This window comes from Hyposmocoma kahamanoa, unplaced genomic scaffold (genome assembly GCF_003589595.1).
Source record: "Hyposmocoma kahamanoa isolate Upper Pololo Valley unplaced genomic scaffold, ASM358959v1 169, whole genome shotgun sequence".
NCBI classification, from domain to species: Eukaryota; Metazoa; Arthropoda; class Insecta; order Lepidoptera; family Cosmopterigidae; genus Hyposmocoma; species Hyposmocoma kahamanoa.
Genome location: NW_020653611.1, coordinates 716,695 through 738,337, shown reverse-complemented (window position 1 = coordinate 738,337; position 21,643 = coordinate 716,695). Strand labels below are relative to the sequence as shown.

General features: G+C 36.0%; 2 protein-coding genes across 15 annotated transcripts in view; both read right to left on the bottom strand.

Annotated features, from left to right (window-relative positions):
- Nucleotides 1-607: 607 nt before the first annotated feature.
- Nucleotides 608-10,962, bottom strand: LOC113225686. Its single transcript, XM_026458067.1, has 3 exons — nt 10,464-10,962; nt 9,121-9,310; nt 608-1,432 (listed from the first exon to the last, which is right to left on the bottom strand). Exons 1-3 carry the CDS (start codon nt 10,843-10,845, stop codon nt 1,081-1,083), a joined length of 924 nt encoding a protein of 307 aa, XP_026313852.1. The 5' UTR covers nt 10,846-10,962; the 3' UTR covers nt 608-1,080.
- Nucleotides 10,963-13,807: 2,845 nt separating this feature from the next.
- Nucleotides 13,808-21,643, bottom strand: part of LOC113225696 (proton channel OtopLc) — a 57,861-nt gene continuing 50,025 nt past the window's right edge. For 2 of the 14 annotated variants that reach the window (XM_026458086.1, XM_026458094.1), the window contains 13 exons: nt 20,864-21,048; nt 20,490-20,761; nt 20,104-20,187; nt 19,478-19,592; nt 19,229-19,389; nt 18,982-19,147; nt 18,717-18,887; nt 18,202-18,585; nt 17,699-17,915; nt 17,175-17,459; nt 16,470-16,707; nt 16,212-16,379; nt 13,809-16,072 (listed from right to left, as the gene is read on the bottom strand). In XM_026458086.1, coding sequence (XP_026313871.1) covers nt 15,932-16,072; nt 16,212-16,379; nt 16,470-16,707; nt 17,175-17,459; nt 17,699-17,915; nt 18,202-18,585; nt 18,717-18,887; nt 18,982-19,147; nt 19,229-19,389; nt 19,478-19,592; nt 20,104-20,187; nt 20,490-20,761; nt 20,864-21,048 — 2,587 coding nt within the window. In that variant the 3' untranslated portion in view covers nt 13,809-15,931. Of the gene's footprint in view, nt 16,073-16,211; nt 16,380-16,469; nt 16,708-17,174; nt 17,460-17,698; nt 17,916-18,201; nt 18,586-18,716; nt 18,888-18,981; nt 19,148-19,228; nt 19,390-19,477; nt 19,593-20,103; nt 20,188-20,489; nt 20,762-20,863; nt 21,049-21,643 lie in introns of all 14 variants that reach the window. The other 12 variants (XM_026458085.1, XM_026458084.1, XM_026458088.1 and 9 more) reach the window with 11 other exon arrangements.

Below are 21,643 nucleotides of genomic sequence, written 5' to 3'. Positions count from 1 at the left end.
CAGTTAAATGTAAACGTATAATACTGCGATTTTAAGTAAATAATTTAGAACGGAATGGTTTCAGGAAATTTACTCCTAAAATGTGTTATTGAAAAAAATAAATGCGTCATTGGAACAAAAAAAATATGCAGCATTATACTAAATATAGATTTAAAATCTTTAGTTTTCGGTTACTTTTCTCCACTTAATTTTGGTGGCAATTTTATTATTTAAGTTTTCGAGTATATTATCGTGAAATATTAAATAATACTGCATGATAATTATCTAGAACATTCACCGAAATTAGGAAGAGAAAACTAAACTGACAATTACCCAATTACAGGTTTCTGATCATTGTGTGATTTCTTTTTTTTTTTTAGATGTTTCGAAACGGTTACACGCTTCATACCACACATGCGAAAAACCAAAACGAAGATGACCGTTGACAGCGAAAGAGCGTAGACAGATATCGTCGTATTTCCGTTTTTACTCTTCAAGCGTAATATCGGGCTTGAAGAGTTATTAAGCTTAAAATACAATTTCTTTTTTTAATTATATAGATTATAATTATTTCTTGTAATTACGTCTTTTCTTCCTTCTCAAAAGTTCACCTTACTGGAGGTGCGAGGTTTGTGAATTTAGCCGACGCTTTGTCTTTGGTTTTTTATTTTTTTTTAATAAATAATAGACACACGCCTAATCATAACCTCACCTGATGACGTTGCCTACGATTGTAAGGGTTTGTCTAAGCAATGCTTATTCACTCTAGCCTTAAATAACCCTAATTCCTTTATGGCTATTTAAGGTTAGAATGGGTAGTGTATCAACGACTTAAGGACCGAGGGTTACGGGCTTTCTAGTTGACCAAAGGAGGAACGGAGGTGAGGGTAGAACTAATTTGAAAAGTCCATACGCACTCCGAAATGTTTTGAAGCTGTAACCATGGAGCGTGTAACCATGACAAAATACCAGTGAAAAAATATGGAATAAAAAAAATTAGTAATTAGTAATAATAATCATTGTACAAAATGAATATCGTTTTTCTTTTAAATACAAAAGTCGGAAAATTTATGCTTTGTTTTTGTACAGCCTAGTAGTTAATTATAATATTGACTTACTACCGTTGTTACTCCAATTGATTAGTGTATCATTAGCTGGATCTTCAATATCTAGTAACAGGGTTTCTTTGTCGTCTTTCCCTTTTGTATCATCATTATCAAACACAAGGTCTTCATCGTTCGTTTGAAGATTGACGTACGAGAGGGATTTCTTTTTCTGCTCTAAATCGAATATTTCTAGATCTTCATCCTCGTCCTCGTCAGACTCCATGGTCAGGGGAACGCGGGAGAGTTCTAAGTTACTCCGGTCCTCTGATTGGAGGACGCCGTATCGAAAATGGACGGCATCGTTGGAGTTATGATTGTTACCAGGATCGTTTTTGGTGGATTTGCCCCTGAAATTGTTAAAAATAAATTTATGAGCACGGGTCGAACAAAAATTAATCTAAATACCTTAATTTCTTAAGCCAGCGAATCACACTTGACATCGGATTGAATATTAATAATGATGATCTTTAATAATAAATTTTCTATGGCGAGTCATTTCCAGCACAGATGTACGTTCGCCGGCTCCTGAGCCCGGCTGTCTCTGCTATTGCTGAGGAATACTGCCTCTTCCATTTAAAAATACATTTATTATTAGATCATGGGAGTAATAATGTGCCAGACGCCCACTAGTAAGATCTCACAATAGGAAATAGCGCGTGAGTACCAAAGTTACGAAAAGAACTCTGGGGCACTACTCAGAATCAATTTAGAAACTCAAATTGTGAACTCGGAATCTCCTCATATACCATCCACAGTGCTAATCACTAGGCCATCGAGTAGAAAGACAGATTAGCCTGAAAACAGTTCTAGGAATCGCTCTACACAAAACTTTGGACAAACGAAGTATTGCGTCTAGGCAAGTCAAATTCCCAAGGAGCACTTCTCGCCAATGATGCATAATTTTTAATGATACATTGAAGTTGACAAGTCTCGTGTGTCTCGTGTGCCTGTAGTTTCACCAGAAAGCAGTAATATGAGCTTGGCTATAATAATAGGCATGGAATAGAACACTTGCTCTGAATTACGCTTGTATGACACACATGGTATAAATGTATGTGGCAATGAATAACCAGAAAAAGGCGAGGAAACACAACTGAGATTCAGATTTTACTTGACGTAATTGTTCTGCTACAACAACGCCAAACGGATTCTATTACAATAGAAAATTTAAAAATCATATTAACCAAGCTTTGAATAAACATAATTCATTGGTGTGCGAAAATAAACAACTACGATATAATCGTATCTGATTGCGGCTACAAGTGTTTAACCGTGGGGTAAACTGGGCTATTGACAATTATGGCATTTGTATTAACATGTAGGCGTAGAATAATTACTCGAGCTCATGACGCACGCAGTGCCTATTAACGAACTCCCATTGAATAACAGGCATACGATAAATTACGTGCTAAATAACATTTGCGGTTTTGGTGTGAATTGCCTTTAAAACGCATCTTGTACTGTTCAACAGCAAACCACACTACTTCGTACCGAATGGTACTGCACTAATGAACTAATGAAGGTTTCTTATAACATTCACATTTCATATTATTAAATTTGTTATTGATTGTTTTTACTATTGTTATTATGTTTCATTAGTATTAAGTTGCGTTATTGGACCGCATGATTATAATAATATTACAAATTATTGCAAGAGATTTACTAAAACTAAGAAAACTTTGTATGCCGTAAGGTGGATCACAGTGATTCGAAATTCATTCTTGTAACAACTTTATTACCTGTGGTGTATCACAAAGAAATGAATTATTTAATGATTCAATTTAAGTAATTGTGTAGAATTTAAGTAACCATTATTTAATTACCTCAATGATATTTCTGAAACTAGATAAACTTGTTAAATTCATACTAATATTATAAATGAGAATGGAACTGTCTGTATGTCTGGTATGTTTTAACGCCTAAGTCGCTGAACCAAATTTGATGAACTTTGATGGACCTTGGAGAAGGATACAGGCTTTTTTTAAATAATATCAATTGACGGGACGCACAAACCGTGCGCCTGATGTTAAATTACACGCCTGTCCATAACAGTTGTAGTGCCCCTCAGTGCTTTAAAGATCTGAGGGGCACTGCTACTGCTCCCGTCACCCTGAGACATAAGTTGACAAGTCCTATGTGCCTGTCATTTCACCAGCACCCTTACCCTTCTAAACCGAAACGCAGTAATGCTAACATTACTGCTTGGCGGCAGAAATAGCTAAGGTGGCAGTACTTCCCTGGACAAATTCTTTCACAAGGAGCTCTACTGCTGCTTATAGGCTACATTTTGTCACAAAATAAATCTTGATGAGAGTGAAATAGGACATGAAACTTTGTAATGCGAAAATATAATTTCTCCAGTACCCTTACTAAGACCCATATCTCGAAATTCATATTTATGCTTTAGGTAAGAAGTAAACAGTGTTTGGGCATTTTTGACCAATTACCCCAGGGTAAAATACGTAAGCTATCAGTAAGCTGCTCGCAGGCGAAATCGCGGGCACCAGCTAGTTTATTCTAATTATATTTTATTGTAAATTTTTATTGAATTGATATTCAATCATTTTTTGTGAAATTACCCCACTACTTTGTTATAATTATTAATACAAAAATCGAACACTCAGAAAAAATTCCTTCGATCCGGCCGGATTCGAATCGACGTCTTTTAGCTTACCGTGGCAGACACTATACCAACCAAGCCACGGAACGAACCAGCGGACCTCACGAATATTTCTATGTGCCGGTTGTCGTGTATATTTTATTGTTTTTGTGACTAATGTAATTGACTATAGTAAACAAATTACAATGTGAGTGTCTACATAATAATTATGACAACTTTGTATGACATAAGGCAGATCACAGTGCCTTATAAAGTGTATCACTAAATTAAAGAAAGTATTTGAATCGCTACATAACACGAGTTGCATTGGTATAAAATCAGGTAACGATTACCAGGTTGTACAAGCTTTCAAATTAGCTTGAAGCTAAATTTAACATTATCAAAGATTGAACACATATTTGTTTACAAGTGATAAGCGAAAACGTCCAGATATCCTTGTAGATTCAATGATAATGGTCAGTGTTATTAAAATTTTAAATAATAATAAAAAACGTTCTTGGAAATAACCGTGCAAAAAAATAAGCCACTTTTCCTCAAGTGCTTTGCAGCTATCTGTACAACGAACTGATACCTACATACAACACAATTTGTTCAAGTTTGTCATTACTTTAAAAGCTACAACTAAACTGACTATCTCAAAACTTTTTTTTACTCTTTATTTATTTAGGGACTTTGATCGTCACTGAACATTTCAGCCCCGTTAGAAAAACAATACCTCAAGAAAAACACTTAATAAAATCCAGATAGATAAATCAAAATACTACATGTATAAAAAATTTTTGCGGCTCATGGCATGTTGGCTCCAACAAAATAGATTGAAAGCACCCAACATCAAATGTACAGAAACCAGCCTGTGCAAATAACCGCGCCCTGATAATCTCAAAACTTAAAACACTCAAAACTTAGGGTCGTATTCCAGAACTGTACTCAATGCTTAAGTCAGGATTTGAGCAGACTTGAGTATGATTTCAAGCACTGAAAATACGACCCTAATAGCAAGGACTTGAGTATGATTTTCATTGCTCACTACAATACTCAAATCAGGACTTGAGTATGATTCAAAGCACTAGAAATCATACTCGAGTCCCTGCCATTAGGGTCGTATTTCCAGTGCTTGTGTTGCCAGTGCAATCCTGACTTGAGCATTGAATAGAGTTCTAGAATACGACCCTTACACTCCAATACTATTTTTAAATTAAATTCATTTATGCTTTACTTATTTATGCATTTCACAAAGTACCATAAAATAAAACATTACAGTACAATATAAATACTTTTTCCATATACATACCGCTCTATGTATGAAAGAATCTGCGTCTATACTCGTATGCTAATCTAATGCACAAATAAGACATCAAAAGTATGTATACTTTAGGGCATAGATAATGGCTATAACATTTACACAAAAGTGTTAGTTCTTTTTTTAAATGAGCAAATATTTAGCCACAATCTCATTTAATAATAAAATTAAGTGGAAATATGGACAATGAGCACGGTTATAAAGAGGCTATTCTCTCTTCTTTTTTTTTATTTATTAGTCACGTAGCCTCAATACGGGAGGAGTGGATTTATTTTCAATAATATTTTGACCCTCACTGCTGTCTGTGAGACTCGAAGCGGGTTTATCTAAAACAAAGCACACAGTTGCAACATCACAGGACAACACAAAGCATAGCCTAATAAATCAGGGTTGTTAGTAATTGTTTTAGGTAAATTAATGAATCAATGGAAGTAGTGTAGTTACGACAGGGGTTATAAAAGAAATTAAAAATAAATAAACAATTAGATATAATAAAGAAAAGGAAAAAGCAAAAAAGGTGAACGTTTTACAATTTTAATTGATTTATTGTCAAAAATTTTTTTAGAATTGTAAAAGGGAAGAGCTTTGACATCTCGAGGATGCATATTATGTTAGTTGGACGAGGGACATCTTGAGGGAGTAAATCGTAGACAGAAACGTTCAGCTTAGGGCAGTTAAAAAGAACATCAACGCCACACTCACACAGAGAGGTATCTCTTATCCTGATTTTGGCAAGATGGACAAGTCTTAGGCGACAGATGGTGGTGGTAAACATTTTTTGTTTGAAAAACCAGGGCTTGTTTGGGTTACATTGTTTAATCTCGTAGTATTTACCTGCCCGGTTTCTAGTGTTTTGCCAATCGACCTGTCATGATCTCAGTAGATGGTCATGCGCCAGGGTGAGGAGATCATGGTGGACAACTTTACCATAGATTGGGGAGCCATTGGTGGTGGCCTGTTTAGCACATAAGTCTGCAGTTTCGTTACCGGGAATACCGCAGTGCCGTGGGATCCATGCTAGGATAATGTTAAGTGGTTTAAGTTGGCATCGATACAATACTTCTCGGATTTTCAAAATAGTAGGGAACGTGTTTTTGACGCGGAACGGATTTGCTAATATTGCCTGGAGGGAACTTTGAGAGTCACTAAAGATAATGGTTTTACACACATTATGGGATTCAGCAAACTGGATTGCCTCAAGGAGAGAGACCGCTTCTCCGATTAGCACACAGGTTAGCGGGGGGAGTTTGAAGTTAAGAAGCAGTTTGTAGGCAGGTATCCATACGGCTGATCCTACAGCGCCACCTTCTTGCAATTTAGAGGCATCCGTGTAAATCGGGAGCCAGCCTTCGTATCTGGTACCTAATTTTTCTGTTAACAATTTAGATGCGTGAGGGGAATCTTTGTTAATGCCAAAATTGAAGATGACTTCTGGTTTAAATATTAGCGATTTAAAATTACTATTAAATATTGAGAGACCAGGGAACTGATCTTTGGGCAGGGAAGGTTTCCAGAATTTGTTAAAGCTATGGAGCACACATGGAGTTTTATAATTAGCAGATTCCTTCGTTGCCTGCGACAACATCTGTAACTGAGGAATTGCCTATGAAGGTAAAGGGGAGGATCCACGCATTCGATTTGAAGTCCATTAATCGGGGATGATTTCAAATCGCCCAGAATTATGCGAAGACATTTGGATTGTATTTTAACTATTTTATCAAGAGGTAATTTATTACATGGATCCAAAAGGAAGGAGCCGTAATCCAAATGGCTACGGACTATTGCGTTATATATCAGTTTTTGGGTAAAAGGATGTGCACCCCACCAAATGCCCGCGAGAGCAAGGAGAACGTTAACACCTTTCTCACATTTACCGCTGATGTAGTTAAAATGTTGAATCCCACTTAATTTGGAGTCCAAAAATATGCCCAAGAATTTGACATGTGTATCTACGGGAATGTAGTCACCTTGACATAAAATCTGATGGGGATGGGACATTCCTTTTTCTACAGAATACAACACAACAGCACTTGGGAACCGACAATAACAAGCCATGCTAGGCTAGGCAATCGCTCAGATAGGTTAAGGCAGAAGTGAGGCGCGATGATGCTTCCTGCACTGATTCTGATCTTACATACAAGGCTACGTCGTCAGCATACTGCAGGACCTGGCAGAACGAGGGCTATTCTCTCTTTTTTTATGATGTTATCCAGTGACAGGTCGAACAGTTCTTGCGCCTGGTATGCGACACACCTACCCATAACTTTTGTAGTGCCACTCAGAGCTGTAACCGTAATGTTCTGTAGGGCACTGCCACTGCGCCCATCATAAGACATAAAGTTGACAAAACCCTTCTCCCTGTAGTTTCACCGAACCTTTACCTCACCCTTCAAAACCAGAACGCAGATATGCTCACATTATTGCTTGGTCGCAGAAATAGATATTTTGGCAGTACCTACTTTCCTGAATAAACTCTTCGACAAAACGCTTTCCTACTACTACATTCTCATCTTAAAAAAACCTGAAGTTTTAATTGTGACTACATAACTATACATATGATTGCAGTGTAAATGGCCAAGTTATAACATGAATTCAATGGCAAAGAAGTAATCTTAACAAGACTCATCACTGTATTTAGAATTTTTATTGAATTGATATTCAATTATTTTTTATGTGAAATTACTCCACTAGTTTGTTATAAGCATAGTTGCGTAGTTGGTATAGCGTCTGATACGGCATGCTAGAAGACGTTGGTTCGAATCCAGCATTGTGTTAATGATTATAATAAAACACTCATCACCTTTGATTGGTTGCTTAAATAGAGTGAAGACTTGATTTAAGCAACCTATTTTGACACAGAAGTGTGGAAATGTCAACAGTATAGTTATTTTTGGTAAAATATTATTTGCACCGATTCGTCTTATCGCTTCATCTTTAGAACACAATGGGACAAACGAAGAAATGGGACCTGTCTCGGTAACGCACGTGCCATCCGTACAGTGCAAACAACTAGTTTAAACACTTTTACGCATTGGCACTAAATTCTAAACTTGGTAATCTTTATGCAGAACTAACTTTGTTGAAGGTATTACAGGTTTAAAAAAGCATTTAACACATCCACAACTTGTACGATGAACAAAGTTCATTAAGTCCGTGTACGCTTTGAGTAAAAGAAGTGTTAATCGTTGTATTATTGTATTGTAATAGAAAAGATAAGCCACCCTAATAAGTCTTAGGTCCAACATTCATCGGTGCAAATAATATTTCTTCAAATATAATAACAATAAAGTACTAGACAACTACATCAATTACCTAGTCTCAAATTAGGAATTAAATCAACTCAAGGGTTACTACACAAAACAGAACAGTTTGTTAACTGGCCCTACTGGGAAAGAATTCTGTGACCTCTTCATCCAGAGCTCACAGTGCTAGCTGCTGTCCCACCAAAGTGACTTACCTTGTTGTTGAAACAGTTTTTCTACACTCTACTTTGGTAGATTTTGGTCCAATTAGGCAAAAGTAAAGACAAAGATCTTGTTTTTACAGTAACAGTTGCAATCAACTCTTAAATAATCAACTGGTACAAGCTATATTTAAAGTGATTTCATGATCAGTCATGTGATGTCTCTAGCTCATTTGTTACAATGCAGACAGAGAATCACTGACCCAGTATCATTGACTTTTTAAGTGGTTATAAACAACTGTGAGCTATATAAACACAAATATATACCATTATGCTGGTCTCCACTGGCATAACAAACTATGACAGTCCACCCGCTACACTCCTGATCACTTTTACGTTCTCCACTTATTTACATTACTCTATTCTAAATACACGTGTTTACGTTTATGACCTTTAATCCATGGCTTTTTAATGACTTCCTCAGTCTGGAGATATGTGTGCTGTGGTAGACATTTTCCCATAAATTCTCTCTATGTACCCAAACCATCAAAACATCGCCTTTCCTATCCTAGTCACTCAATATTCATTATCAATCTACCAAAACACCTGAATGTTTATGTGCAGTGACAACTATTATATTTTTCATAGATACATTTTTGAAAGACTTTTCCATTATCTTAATAGGAATCTAACAAAAATAGGTTGAACTCACCTATAAAATATAAGATAGGCAACAGCAAGCAGTAAAAATCCTCCAAAGACGATGACGCCTCTCATCATAACACCAGGTCGAGTGATGTCAAGTTGTGTTGGAGACACATGCTCCGTTGCAGTGATATTTGTTTTGTGGGTTGTCTCATTTTGATTCTCAGTAACTTGCGCATTTGTTACTGTTTCATTTACTAGAAAAATTTGTAGTTGATTGAAACTTGACCAAATCATTCCGTTTTGGCAGAAAGGATGTAATTTGTACACACACCAGCACATCAAGCTACACATTGACGTATCTTGTTCTATTGCACTGTAAGCGATTTTTGAACAAAAATGTGTAGTCCGGTGTGCCGTTGTCCATACCTTTGACAGAAAAAAATTATTTACATTGTTTCAAAAATTGTTTTGCCTATGTTGTATAAAGTAAACATCTCATTTCCATTAAAGTTAAATATCTATTATAGTTATAACTGCCACTGTGGACACAAGGTTACCATGCAGGTCTGCCAGCAGGGGTCTCGGGTTTGATTTCTGAACCGGTAGAAATATTATAATGGCCTACAATTTCCCTCTTGTGTGTTTTGGTGTATTTTGTAGTTGTCTATTTGGCACCCATGAGACAGGGTTACCCTAGCACAATGTTATGAGTGTGTGCATTATTATTATTATTATATTATATGTTACATGCATCAGTGTAATGAGGAAGGAAAATAACTGTGAAACCATTATATTATTTAAAAAAGTCTGATTTAACAATGCCTTTTGTGTTACCCTTATATAGATATCCAATTAAATAAATCATTATGGCTAACTGCTTACTGCACATTTTAATTTGGAGCTTTTAACAAGACCAATCTAACATAGACATTGTATTTATCTACAACAAACTGATAATCAATCATTCATAATCAAACATGCTTTTACTATATATAATTCTATCAAAATTAAAATAGATGTATTACATCTTATTGGTGTCTTTTCAATAATCTGCAGTAATTTATTGTTAGAATATTCCAACCATAGAATATTCCACATCTCATACTAGACAAATAGACTTTACCAGTTTTTTATAGGAAGATAAAACAACTATGTACAATTAAATCAATATAAAAAAGTATATCAACTGCCTCCGTGGCCAAATGGTTACCCTGCTGGAGTGCCACGCGGAGGTTCCAGGGTCGATTCCCGGGCCTGGAGAAATTTGTACAGCCTACATTTATTTCTCTTGTGAGTTTGGGTGTTATTTGTAGTTGTCTATATGTATCTCCATGGCACCCGCAACACAGGGTTTCCCTAGTGCGGGGCCATGTTGAGTGTGTGCATTATTATTATTATTATTTTTACCTTTAGGTGATCCAGATAACTCAGTTTTAGGATTGCTTGGGATTTCGTTTGATAAACTGGATTGTTGTGATGGTGCTGGTGTGCTCTGTATTACTGTTTTTGTGGGTGTATCACCACTTGTCGTGCTATTTATTGGTGTGGGATGAACCGAGGGAGGGTTCACGGCTGGTGGACTGTTTTGCACGCTGCCTCCCTCGCTCTGGCCACCAACTGATTCCAGATCCCGCTTCTGTAACCTCGCCAACGCATTATGAAATGATGGCCAGTACGAAAACCTCTGATTCCATTCGGTCGCACTATTATCTAATCCATAATCATAAGCGTATTCTGTAGTTCTCACGCAGTTCAAACATATCAATAACAACCCACAGTACAATAACATGATGAAGTAATAAAGCTAAACAAACACTTAAAAACAATCAATTTGATACACTAACGCAGTTACCACTGTTCTTGTCTGCACATTAAGTCATGGGGTTAACGTGTTTTCCCTCAAGCTCTTATTACCCACCTAAAGTCACATTACTACAGGAAAAATTCTTCCAAAATCGAGGATGACAAACTCCTTCCTTCCATGATTGACTTTGACTTTGACCACAAACTAATAAGAGTTACTAACTTTGACTGTTTGACAATTGTATGACTCTGCATTAGAGTATGTGACTCATTTTTAAAGTAACAGTTACTTTCATACTATTATATTTTTTCTTTGTATGGTTGTATAGCTCATTAAATTAATATTACTCCAAATATATAAACAAATTAGTAAATACAATAAATCACTTTTACTAAATACCTCTTAGCAAGTAAAGACAAAAAATAAAATTGATAAACACGATTCCGCGTTTTTTTCTTTTTTCTTTTTTAACTAAGAGTTGGCTTGGATACAAGTCCTTTGAGCCATGTCTTCGTTTAATTGTCGGGATCCTCAGTAATATTTTCCCTCGTTGTTCTTATACATTATGTGTTCACTTTCTCTCAAATAACTTAGTTTACTTATTTGGGTTTTTTTTAAATAATAGTCTTAAACGGTGGGAGTCAATATTTATGTTTTCACTTTCACAAATCACATTCATTATCTTCAATCACTTTGAACAAAACTTTGAATTCGTAATTATTGGAATTTTTCAGGACAAAGTCTTTTGTAATTTGGTTTAAGATAAGGAATATAGTTCTAACTTACTTCATCTCTACATCTTTCTTCGTTTTTTCTTTATAATATACTTAGAATAAAAATAACCACTTCAAAAGCCCGCCATTTTTTCTTTTTTTCTTATTATCGTCTGTTGTGTCGTGGTATCGACTGTTGTCGATTTGACTTTTGTGAACAGGTACGTTCAATCAAGAGCAAATCAAGCTTGACACTTTGTACTTTGAACCGTTCTTATCGTGAGCGATATAAAGTTGGATTTAAGTCTTAAGTGTCAAGCTTGACCCAGTACCAGTACCTACTTGTACCTGTACCTAGTATACCAGTACCTTCACGCAGTACCAGTAATGTACTAGGTACGTCATTGTCGTTATCGGGTGGTAATTTAATTGTATGTTTTTGTTTCACAAGTTTCAGTTTTATACTATTCTGTACTTTATTTCTAAATTTTAGATATAGAATTATCAGTTGTCTGCAAACTATAAGTAGCAAAATAAAATTAAGCTTTGTTGGGTCGCATGGCCGTCACCGGGCGCGTCGCATTTATTCGAAATGGATTACTTTTTATTTCAGATCTGTTGGAAACTAAGACACCAACAGATGGCGCTAATATTAGTTATTAAAGCAAACTCCGTCATCGAAGATAAATTCCGTACATGGCGTATTTGGTAAAAGTAATCTGTTTCTTATATAATATTATTTATCCAACATCCAATTCCAATGCAAAAAAACAATCGTACCTATTTATTGCTAGATGACTAATGATGAGCAAACGGGAAAAGCATATTTAACAATGGCCATGTGATATGCAAAATGGGAGTCCTAGACCAACCAGATTTATTATGTCAAAGTATAACTTAAATTATCTTCTAAACAAAGAGAGTAAGCATAAATAATTTTGTTACGAATTCACGACGTTTTCTGAGCGCCATCAGATTGAAGCGACGAGGCATGGCCTCTAAATTTAAAAACGGTGTCGCGGGAATAAATTTATTACAATGTGAACGATAAAGCATTCTTGTAATTTTAAAACGACAGACGTAGCGACTAAATCTATTTTTTACAATAACTTTTTACCTGCTTATGCGCTACTTCTATAGAATAAGGCACACTAATTTGAGAGGTATAGGGAAGCAGGGCGGATTCGTAGACTTTTTTTACCTTCAATTTTGAACTACTAAATGAGTTACTTAAATATGAATGGAGACGATGAAGGTGTATAAATGTCCTCTTGTAGATATTCAAACTGCCCCACTCCCCCTAATCACTTATAACTGTCACGCATTGTGATTATTATGTCACAACCAGGCTCTTTTCTACCAACTTTGATATTGTGAAATGACGCATCTACAAAGGCGGTTTGTATAGGATGGAAAAAAATAATGGACGGTTTGATAAGTCCCTGACTTTGAGAAGCCAAAAAGCATTTTTTAAATTATGGTTTATTTTTCTACGTTACCTCCTTTAAACTCTATAAGTTCATCTTGACCAGCGATATCCACACTTTTTTAACCCATCAAAAAATAGTTTCTGTTTCAGCTATCACTTCCCCATTTGATGCAAATCGGTAAAAAATCAGACGTACCTACGGGAGGTGTGGCAATAGTTCGTGTCATATGGATAAGTTTTTTGATGTTCTGGATCTGGTAGGGAATACTCGAAATCTTTCGTCTTTTTTCTTTTTTCGTTTTATCCATCTTCAAAAAATATATTGGCTACACCTATGCGATTTGTGAACCAATTTTTATGATCCTTTTTTTGTTTGAAAGTGTGTGGTATCTCAGTATTGGTCCCATTTAAATTTAAAGAAAATATTCCACCTCTAAGGGTGGCAAACTAGGGGATGAATCCGGTTTCGTGCACTTTCCGGTAACCGATTTCAATATAATTTGGCAAATGGATGTAACTCCACTGACTTTTGAGGTTGGTTTTTTATAAGTAAAAAAGTTATATTTTAGATATTTTTTTTATTTTCCTGCTATTTTAAAAAAGTAACGTCAATTGCCTAATAAGCAGTTCTAAATTAAGAAATAAAAATAAATTCAAAAAAAGTTTTTATTTAGTCTTAAAATCTCGTAACTATTTATCAAACCACTCTCGTACTTCTATAAATTAATTGAAGGTTTTATTATAAAATAAAACGAACAATGGCGTAATATTATGTATTATTTGATTTATTCAAATAGACATTTATATTAATTATATATACTTTATAGTAGAATTTCCAAATTTTAATTTTTGGTATTAACACTGATTGAGTATCCACATAGGTATGATAAGTATTAACCTAAAGATACAAACATCGGTACATTTTGTTCCAAACATTTAGGTACACAGTAAATATCACCTACAAAATTGAACAAGTTAGAAATAGTAAAGGTTTTTATCAAAGGACTTACTATCAAATTACTGTTGTTAAAAATATCGGCAGTGATAAAACAAGCCAAACACGCAGGTGCTTCCATTTTTAACCCCCCATGCGTAATAGAGGTGTTACAACAATGGCCAATCGAAGTAGACTGGCGCGGTCTCCAGATGGCGTCGCAAAACCAAGGTGACTGATGCTGTTCCGCGGCAGTTGTTTACTTCCTAAGTATTTAAATAAGTTACTTTTTTAATTTAAACATTAAAATTATTAAACCAGTCAAAAACTCACTACAACCACTCGAAAATCTCACGTTGTAAGCACACATTCATTACCATCGATTGCTGCTGCATGCGATGCAACCGAATTACGTCTCTATCTTAAGAGTTAATTTACAAAATTAATAAATATACTATAAATAATTGAATATCAGCTATTTTATACAAAATCTATAACATCGAAATGATATCACGTGTCCATAACGCGTCTGTAACTTCAATCATGTAAATATTATTATTCAGCTTATATAAAAATAGATTGCACGTAAAACATTGATACGAAAATATTTGCAATGTTCAATGCAAAGAAACAAATGGTGTTGCACACGAGACGTATTGTTATAGGAAGAGGAATAGAGAACATTTTACAAGTGTTAATTAGGTAATAATCGCTATTGATCAATTATTAAAAAGTAGAATACGTACTCTATAATGTCTAATATATACTTGAAGGTAAGTGCGCACGAGTAAAGTAAATAAGGGATCAAGATATTTGTACAAGAATTGCATTTGTATATTGGTGGCATTCATTGCACTCTGGCCCCTTGCAAATAATGTCCCGCTCAAACAAAATGCCTACAAAATCACTCGTATCAAGCAGTTAACCACAACACATCACCTACTTGTGTATCTTCTAAATTTAAGTACGTTTTAGATGTAATTTCTTCGACACGTTAACTACCCTTACCACTAAGTATATCCGTATGTTTAAACGTCCAATATAATTCTACTTGCTTACTTGCTTACTTCAAATATTATGTTGGCTAATAAATCTTCTGAAACTTTAATATACCGATTACTTTAATAATTATCTCTAAAAATGTTAGGAGCGTTAATGACGTAGGTAATACACGGTTAAAATAATTCGTAATAAGTAATACAGACATTCCTTTTTCATCCGACGTTCAGCAAAATTACTTGACATCAACCAACCGCAGAAAAACGATATTCTACTTCTTTCAGATATAAAATAACGAATACAGAAATGTCAAATATTGTCAAATTTAATTAAGCCTTATGTCTAAAACCATGGCACACAAATTATTTCTAACAAAGGAGGGAACGTTTCACAACTGGGATCGAATGGGATGTATATTATCCATGATTCGTTCAAATGATAATTATTTTAATTATAATTCTCTCATCGTTTTCATTGAATAATAAATAATCAAGTAAAGAAGTTCGAATTCTGAGCAAATATAGTTTACGCATCAAAGAAATGAGCTGAATAGTTTGGTCGCGTTAAAGTCTCCACAGTCAGTCTTCCAAGAAACCTAATTTTATAATAGAACTGTAATAGTATGGAATGTGAAAGAAACGACATTAGGTTGTGTGTAACAATTGCAGAAAATAATAACCAACATAACTATGCAACGCTTTGCAAGATTTCATGTCCAGATACGTCTTAATATAATGTCAGCTACATTTCCGGGAGAGCAATGCAGCATCTTAGTTCTACTCCCTTCAGCTTCGCTCTAAATTCATCGCACATAGCCTAGTATACCTACTATAAGTTAGCGAGACGATTTTTAAGATTGCAACAAATTTATTCCATCTAACTATAAAGTTGCTGTCCCGGATTAGGACGAAATAAGTAATTTTTTTTCTGGTTAAAACCAGACAATTTCGACAACTGGATGTGAAGTTTTCAATTTTCCCTGTAGCCCGGAGGCATTCATTCTAGACGAGCTTTGTAGCTGGTCTTCCATATCTCAGCAAGAGTTACAGCTGAGTGGAAGCGATGGAAAATGCAAAGTGGAAGAGTGAATCGCTGAACGAGCGACCAAGCGACGAAACCGTAGAAGTCCAGTTGTACCTGAAAAAAAAATGCACTTACTCTGTACGTCTAAAAGTACCAATTACATTGGCTATTTTATACTCGCATTATTCACATATTACATTTGATATACATGTGATACACATAAAGATACACTGATGCAGTGTGAAAAACCTACCGGATTGGCAAGAACTTTTTGTGCCTCGAAAGTGTAGATGAGCCACATGGTGACGTTGCAGATGAGCAAGAATGTAACAGCTTGACGAGCTGGCTTGCTACGCTCTTGCTCCGGAAGGTGAACGCGGCGCCGAGATACGTCGGCAATAAAAAGCAGCTGAAGAACGACCTAAAAATAAAATAATATATTAAATACAATAATTTTTACCTTCTACACAACGGATTTAACAACGTCTCGATATAAGTGAAAAGTATTTACCTGAAGTACGCTCAAGCATCCGGTGATCATGACCAGCAAGTTTGGCTCATGAGTGAAGGCACCCATTCCACCAGCGATGACGCTGAATACGGCGTAGATAAACAGGCCAAATGCGGAGACGCGCAGCAGAATATCGTTCAGGTCAGATTGTTCTTCAGAGCGGAACTTGAGAGATCGCACCCTGCGAAGAGGTTCGGCGTAGGGGGAGGGGTCGTAACTCCATTTCATTACTCGACCACTGGTCGTTATTAAAATTAGAACCAAAAATGGTGAAAAAAAATGAAAATTTATCGAAACAATGAAACTCAAAGTATGCATGTGGCATAAGTATCAGACGTGTAGAGTGGGATGTAGATATTGCATGATGTGCCAGGAATTACGCAACCATGTGCAAAATTGGAGCCAAAGGAGTTGCATAGTTGGGATTGTGAAAAAAGGAATCAGTAAAGGAAGGGGAAGGAAAAACAAAAATAAAAACATAAATAAAAAAATGGAAAAGTAAACAAAAGTAAAACGTACGAGTAAAACATGGTCATATGAATATTATTTGCAATTACTTTTCTAAAGAACAAGAAGGAACATTAATGATCTTCTAAGCACGATGTATTCAAGAACTAAAGAAGTACCCATTAACCCAAGAAACATATTTACGTGCATTATAATTCAATACAATCACTATTTTAATAAAAATAACAGCGGTCTTACCGTATAAATCCAATCAGAATCGCCAGAATAGACAGAATCATCAGAGCGCAGTGGGAAACATCGGCCAAATAAAACGACAGGCGCTTCAATTCCTGGTGTCTTATTAGCACGAAGAATAGGATCAGGCAGATTAGTGAGGCGACGAGCACAAGTAGTCCACAGAAGAGTCCCTTGGAAGCTCCAGCACAGTCCACGCGGTTGCCGCGCTGTGCTGCTGCGAGTGCTGCCGCCCTGCGGGAGAGAACAGCCTCCAGACGTCTTTCCAGATCTTCGTCGTTGGCCACGCTGCAACCAAACGTGGCAAGTCAATCGCGCACGTCTCTTTAAAAATCCTAATCATATACTATTCCATTACTAGCATGTGTAACAACTAAATGGGCTTTTAGTGATTTGGTTTGGTTAGTGAAATGGTTGCATTTTTGGTGGAAATAAGGTTTTTTATTATGTATGTTAAAGTGATGTATACAGAACGTGGTGAAGTTAATAAACTAGGCTAGTAAACTAGGTACGAAGATACTACATACCTCGGGTAGCGACCAATATGCTTCCACATGACGTAGATGACAGCGGCGCCGATAAGAGAGTACTCGATGATGAACGGATAAAGATACGGTGCAGCGTCAGCGACGATAGTTCCCATAATTGGGTTCCTTCCGCAAACTGTAGAATTATCAACAGCGGAGATCAGGGCAGCCGGGCTGAGGCTATCGAATGACTCGAAAATTTCCGTAGAGTTATTGGCTGAAAGTTTATAAAGAAATATTTTTTAAACATATTGATACTAATGTCCTGAAAATATAATAAAACAAAATATAATTAAAACAAAATGCGAGATTACAAAAATAATGATATACCCAGAAACTACCACATTCCAAACATAATGATGATCGTAAGAAACAAATGTCTACAACAAAACATAATGGGTGCACGCACAGTAACTTCCGTCTACGCTAGTGGGTTGTAACTAAATGAATGTGACAAAAATAAAAGGTAACTAATGAGGCAAGACGACACTCCAACGACAAACCTGGTGAATGTGGTGGTTCATCTACACGATATGTTTCTACACTATTGCCCCATTCATCTCTGTCAGTTACGAATGATCCAGTAGTCGTAATGGGCACCACAGTTGACATGGTGCTTACAATCGGTTTCAAAGTCGAAGAATAAAGCCAGTTAAATACTTCCAACATGGCGGTTTGAGTTTGTGTTACTTTGTCAGCTGGTGTAAGTGGTGAAACAGTGGAAGTAGTAGTAAAAGGGTTATCGTTTGGCCACGCATCTTTGAATTCACGACCGTATCCCATACCGTTCTCATATCCTATGGTACTTTTTATAGAAGAAATCAGTTTCGACTTAGGAACAAAACCACCACCACCACCCATATTATAATACGGTGAAGGAGTGGTCGCTGAAAAACGAGTTCAAAATGCATTTTAATTGAAACACATGCAAAGTTTAGCACGATTGCAAACTTCAAAAAGAAACATTGACGATGTTAGTAAAAGACAAACAAAATTTTTGAAACCAATGATAACTAACTTGTAGTAGGAGTTGTAGTAGGGACTGAGTCAGTGGTAGTTATGATATGGAATAGCTGCTGACCGGCATTCTTGGCAGAAGTGACTGCAGTTGCCGCAACAGTTGTAGCAGCTGTGGTAGCAGCCCCGAATACTTTTCCCGAATTCCTCAAGGTGTGTTTACGAATTACTTCTGAAGGTCAAAGGAAAGAAGTGCGTTTTTAAAGCCATACTAGTAATATTAAATCAAGTGTAATATGGATTACACTATTATTCATAATTCTTACTTCCAAGCACGCTCTCGTTTGCAATACCTAAAGGATGTTTCACGTGGTAATCAGTAATTTCCTTCAGCGACTCAAGTACGAGTGTCCTAATCCAAACGCAGATGTTGGTAGCCACCACGTGCATCAGGCCAAAACGCGCAATGACTTTGAATCTGTGAATGTTCAACTGCAACAACAGAAATGGTTATTCAACGGCATATCAAATTAAGCAAAATTTATTAAAGTTATTTAATTAAATTTTACTTACTCTAGAATTCATGAAGATGAAATACATTTGCATAAAGGTGAAAACCATCTGCAATACCGGGTTGACGCCTTTCAAGATAAGATAGCATGGAGAAGTCAGGGGCAGCTCAAAAAAGGTACCGAATTCCAAACCATTGTAGATCATGGTACCGAGACCAAATGCTGTGTTGAAAATATAGAACAAATACATTAGTATTTTATGTTTGGTAGATTAAAATTTATAAGACGAATCATTGAAAAATTCGCTTACCAATAGCACCAATTCTCAAAAAGAAGCTTCCATGACTGTGATCGTTCTGCGAAGTTTTGCGTCTGCGAACAGGCCTTGCCACAGGAGCCGATTCAATCTCCACCACATCTTGTTGCTGTACGAATAATTATCTTTACTTTATCACTTAATATGTAGCGCAAAGACATGTCGCTTTCTTTAAATAGTAAATTCGTTTTTCTTTGTATATTCGTATTGTAATTTATTAGACCTCTCGGACGTACAATGTACTCAAAATTGGGTGTCTGTGTGTATCACACATTTAGCATTTTTATAAATCACATGATACATTTTATGGTAAACATGGTAATTACACAATTAGTATGTAATGTACTAGGCACTGGCAACATGGTCTATGTTAATATGTTGACGTGCATCGTGGATGCGTTTATACAATTTTTCAAGCCGCAACAACTTTCGACGAAAGTGAAGACACAAAGCCTACAGGCGATGACATAAGAAAGCGAAGTGAAAATGTAGCGGACAAACAAGCACTATTGCGATATGCGAATCAAAATAAAAAACACACACTACAACAGCACATCCAAAGCTCTCCTTAATGATATAGTACACGAGTGTTGAAGCGATTTCCGACATGATATCCTCACCTGTTCGGACGCATACAATTGCGCCATTTGTATTTGCAATTGCTGTTGACGAACTTTATCGCGCATCTTACGGGGATACACCTCCTGCCCAAATGATATGGAAAAACAAAAAGTAGGCAGCGTAAACAAAAAAGGGTACATGCGGCTGTTACGTCCTTGATGAAGCTTTTACGATAACGATGACTTTTTTATGAGAGGCAAAAATAAAACTGAACAACGGGTGCGAATAAAACTTCACAAAGTTATTAAAGTAATCAAAATTAACAAATAATAAACATGAGGTTAACTAACACATGACGGCACGCGGAAGCGACAAGAGTGTGTAAATTTATGTTAAATACAAATATAATGGATGTGCTGTGTGTAGCATAACAATCTTTACTCACCTGGAATTGGCTTTGTTTCTTAGCCTCTTTGGTTGGCTTCTCTTTTCCAGCATCCTTGTCCTTGTCCTTATCCTTATCTTTATCTTTCGACTTTCCTTCTTTCTTGCCATCCTTCTTGCCGTCTTTTCCTTCTTTTCCATCTTTACCTTCCTTGCCATCTTTGCCTTCTTTTACTTCTTTGTCTTTGGTTTTCTTTTCTTTTTCCTTTTTCGGTTTCTTTTCCTTTGGTGGAGGCTTCGGTTTTGGAGGGCTGCCACTGCAGCATGCGCTCTCTAAATTAAATTATACTCGATTTTAATAAAAATATCTTAAATAAATTGGTTACCTTATTACGTGCAGTTTAAATCTGAAATTCTGAGTTTCCGTATACCAACCTTGAAGCAAGAAGCAGAAGACGTATAATAAAAACAATATGCTCATGCCGTACAGGTAGGTGAAAAAGCCCTCATAGTAGTAGAGGGGCAGGTTGTGGGTGATGACATCGCTGATAACGTAAGCAATGCAAACCACTACTAAAAGCTTCGCGTAGATGAAACTCGAAATGATGAACAGCGAGGTTCTGTAATAGAAATAGTGCGTTTTTATTAGTTTTTATAGGAATACTAGTACAACTGAAACCAATTTAGAAATGAACCAATTTTTTTTAATCTAAATCGCGTATGTTTTTTTTTACTAGTGGTAACCACGAAAGGTAACTTTTCGTACTCTTTACAGGTCAGTCAGCAGTGACCTGTAAACATCCCGAAAAATAACTTCATTTCTAAATCAGCAGAAATCGCGAAAAAATAATAACTCGATATGAAACCAGTTTTGTCACCTATCAAAATTCTGATGAATATAATTTCTATTTATTTTTGTTTGAAAATTACAAAAAATTTTTCATGTGCCCGGAAGGATATTAGTGCTTTCGTTTTAAGAATGCAAAACAAAATTATTTGCGCTATGTACAGTCGATGAACGTTCAGTATGGTTGTGAAATATTTTTATTTCGAGTTTGTTGAGTGAGCACCAGTGAGCATGAACGCCAGCTTTCAGCTTACAGTAATAACGATATTATAGTCACTAGTACGTGACGTGACTCGTAGTTCGCAGAATATCACAGTCTTTTTTATTAATTTTAAATTTTTATTTTAGAAAAATATTTTTTTCTTAAA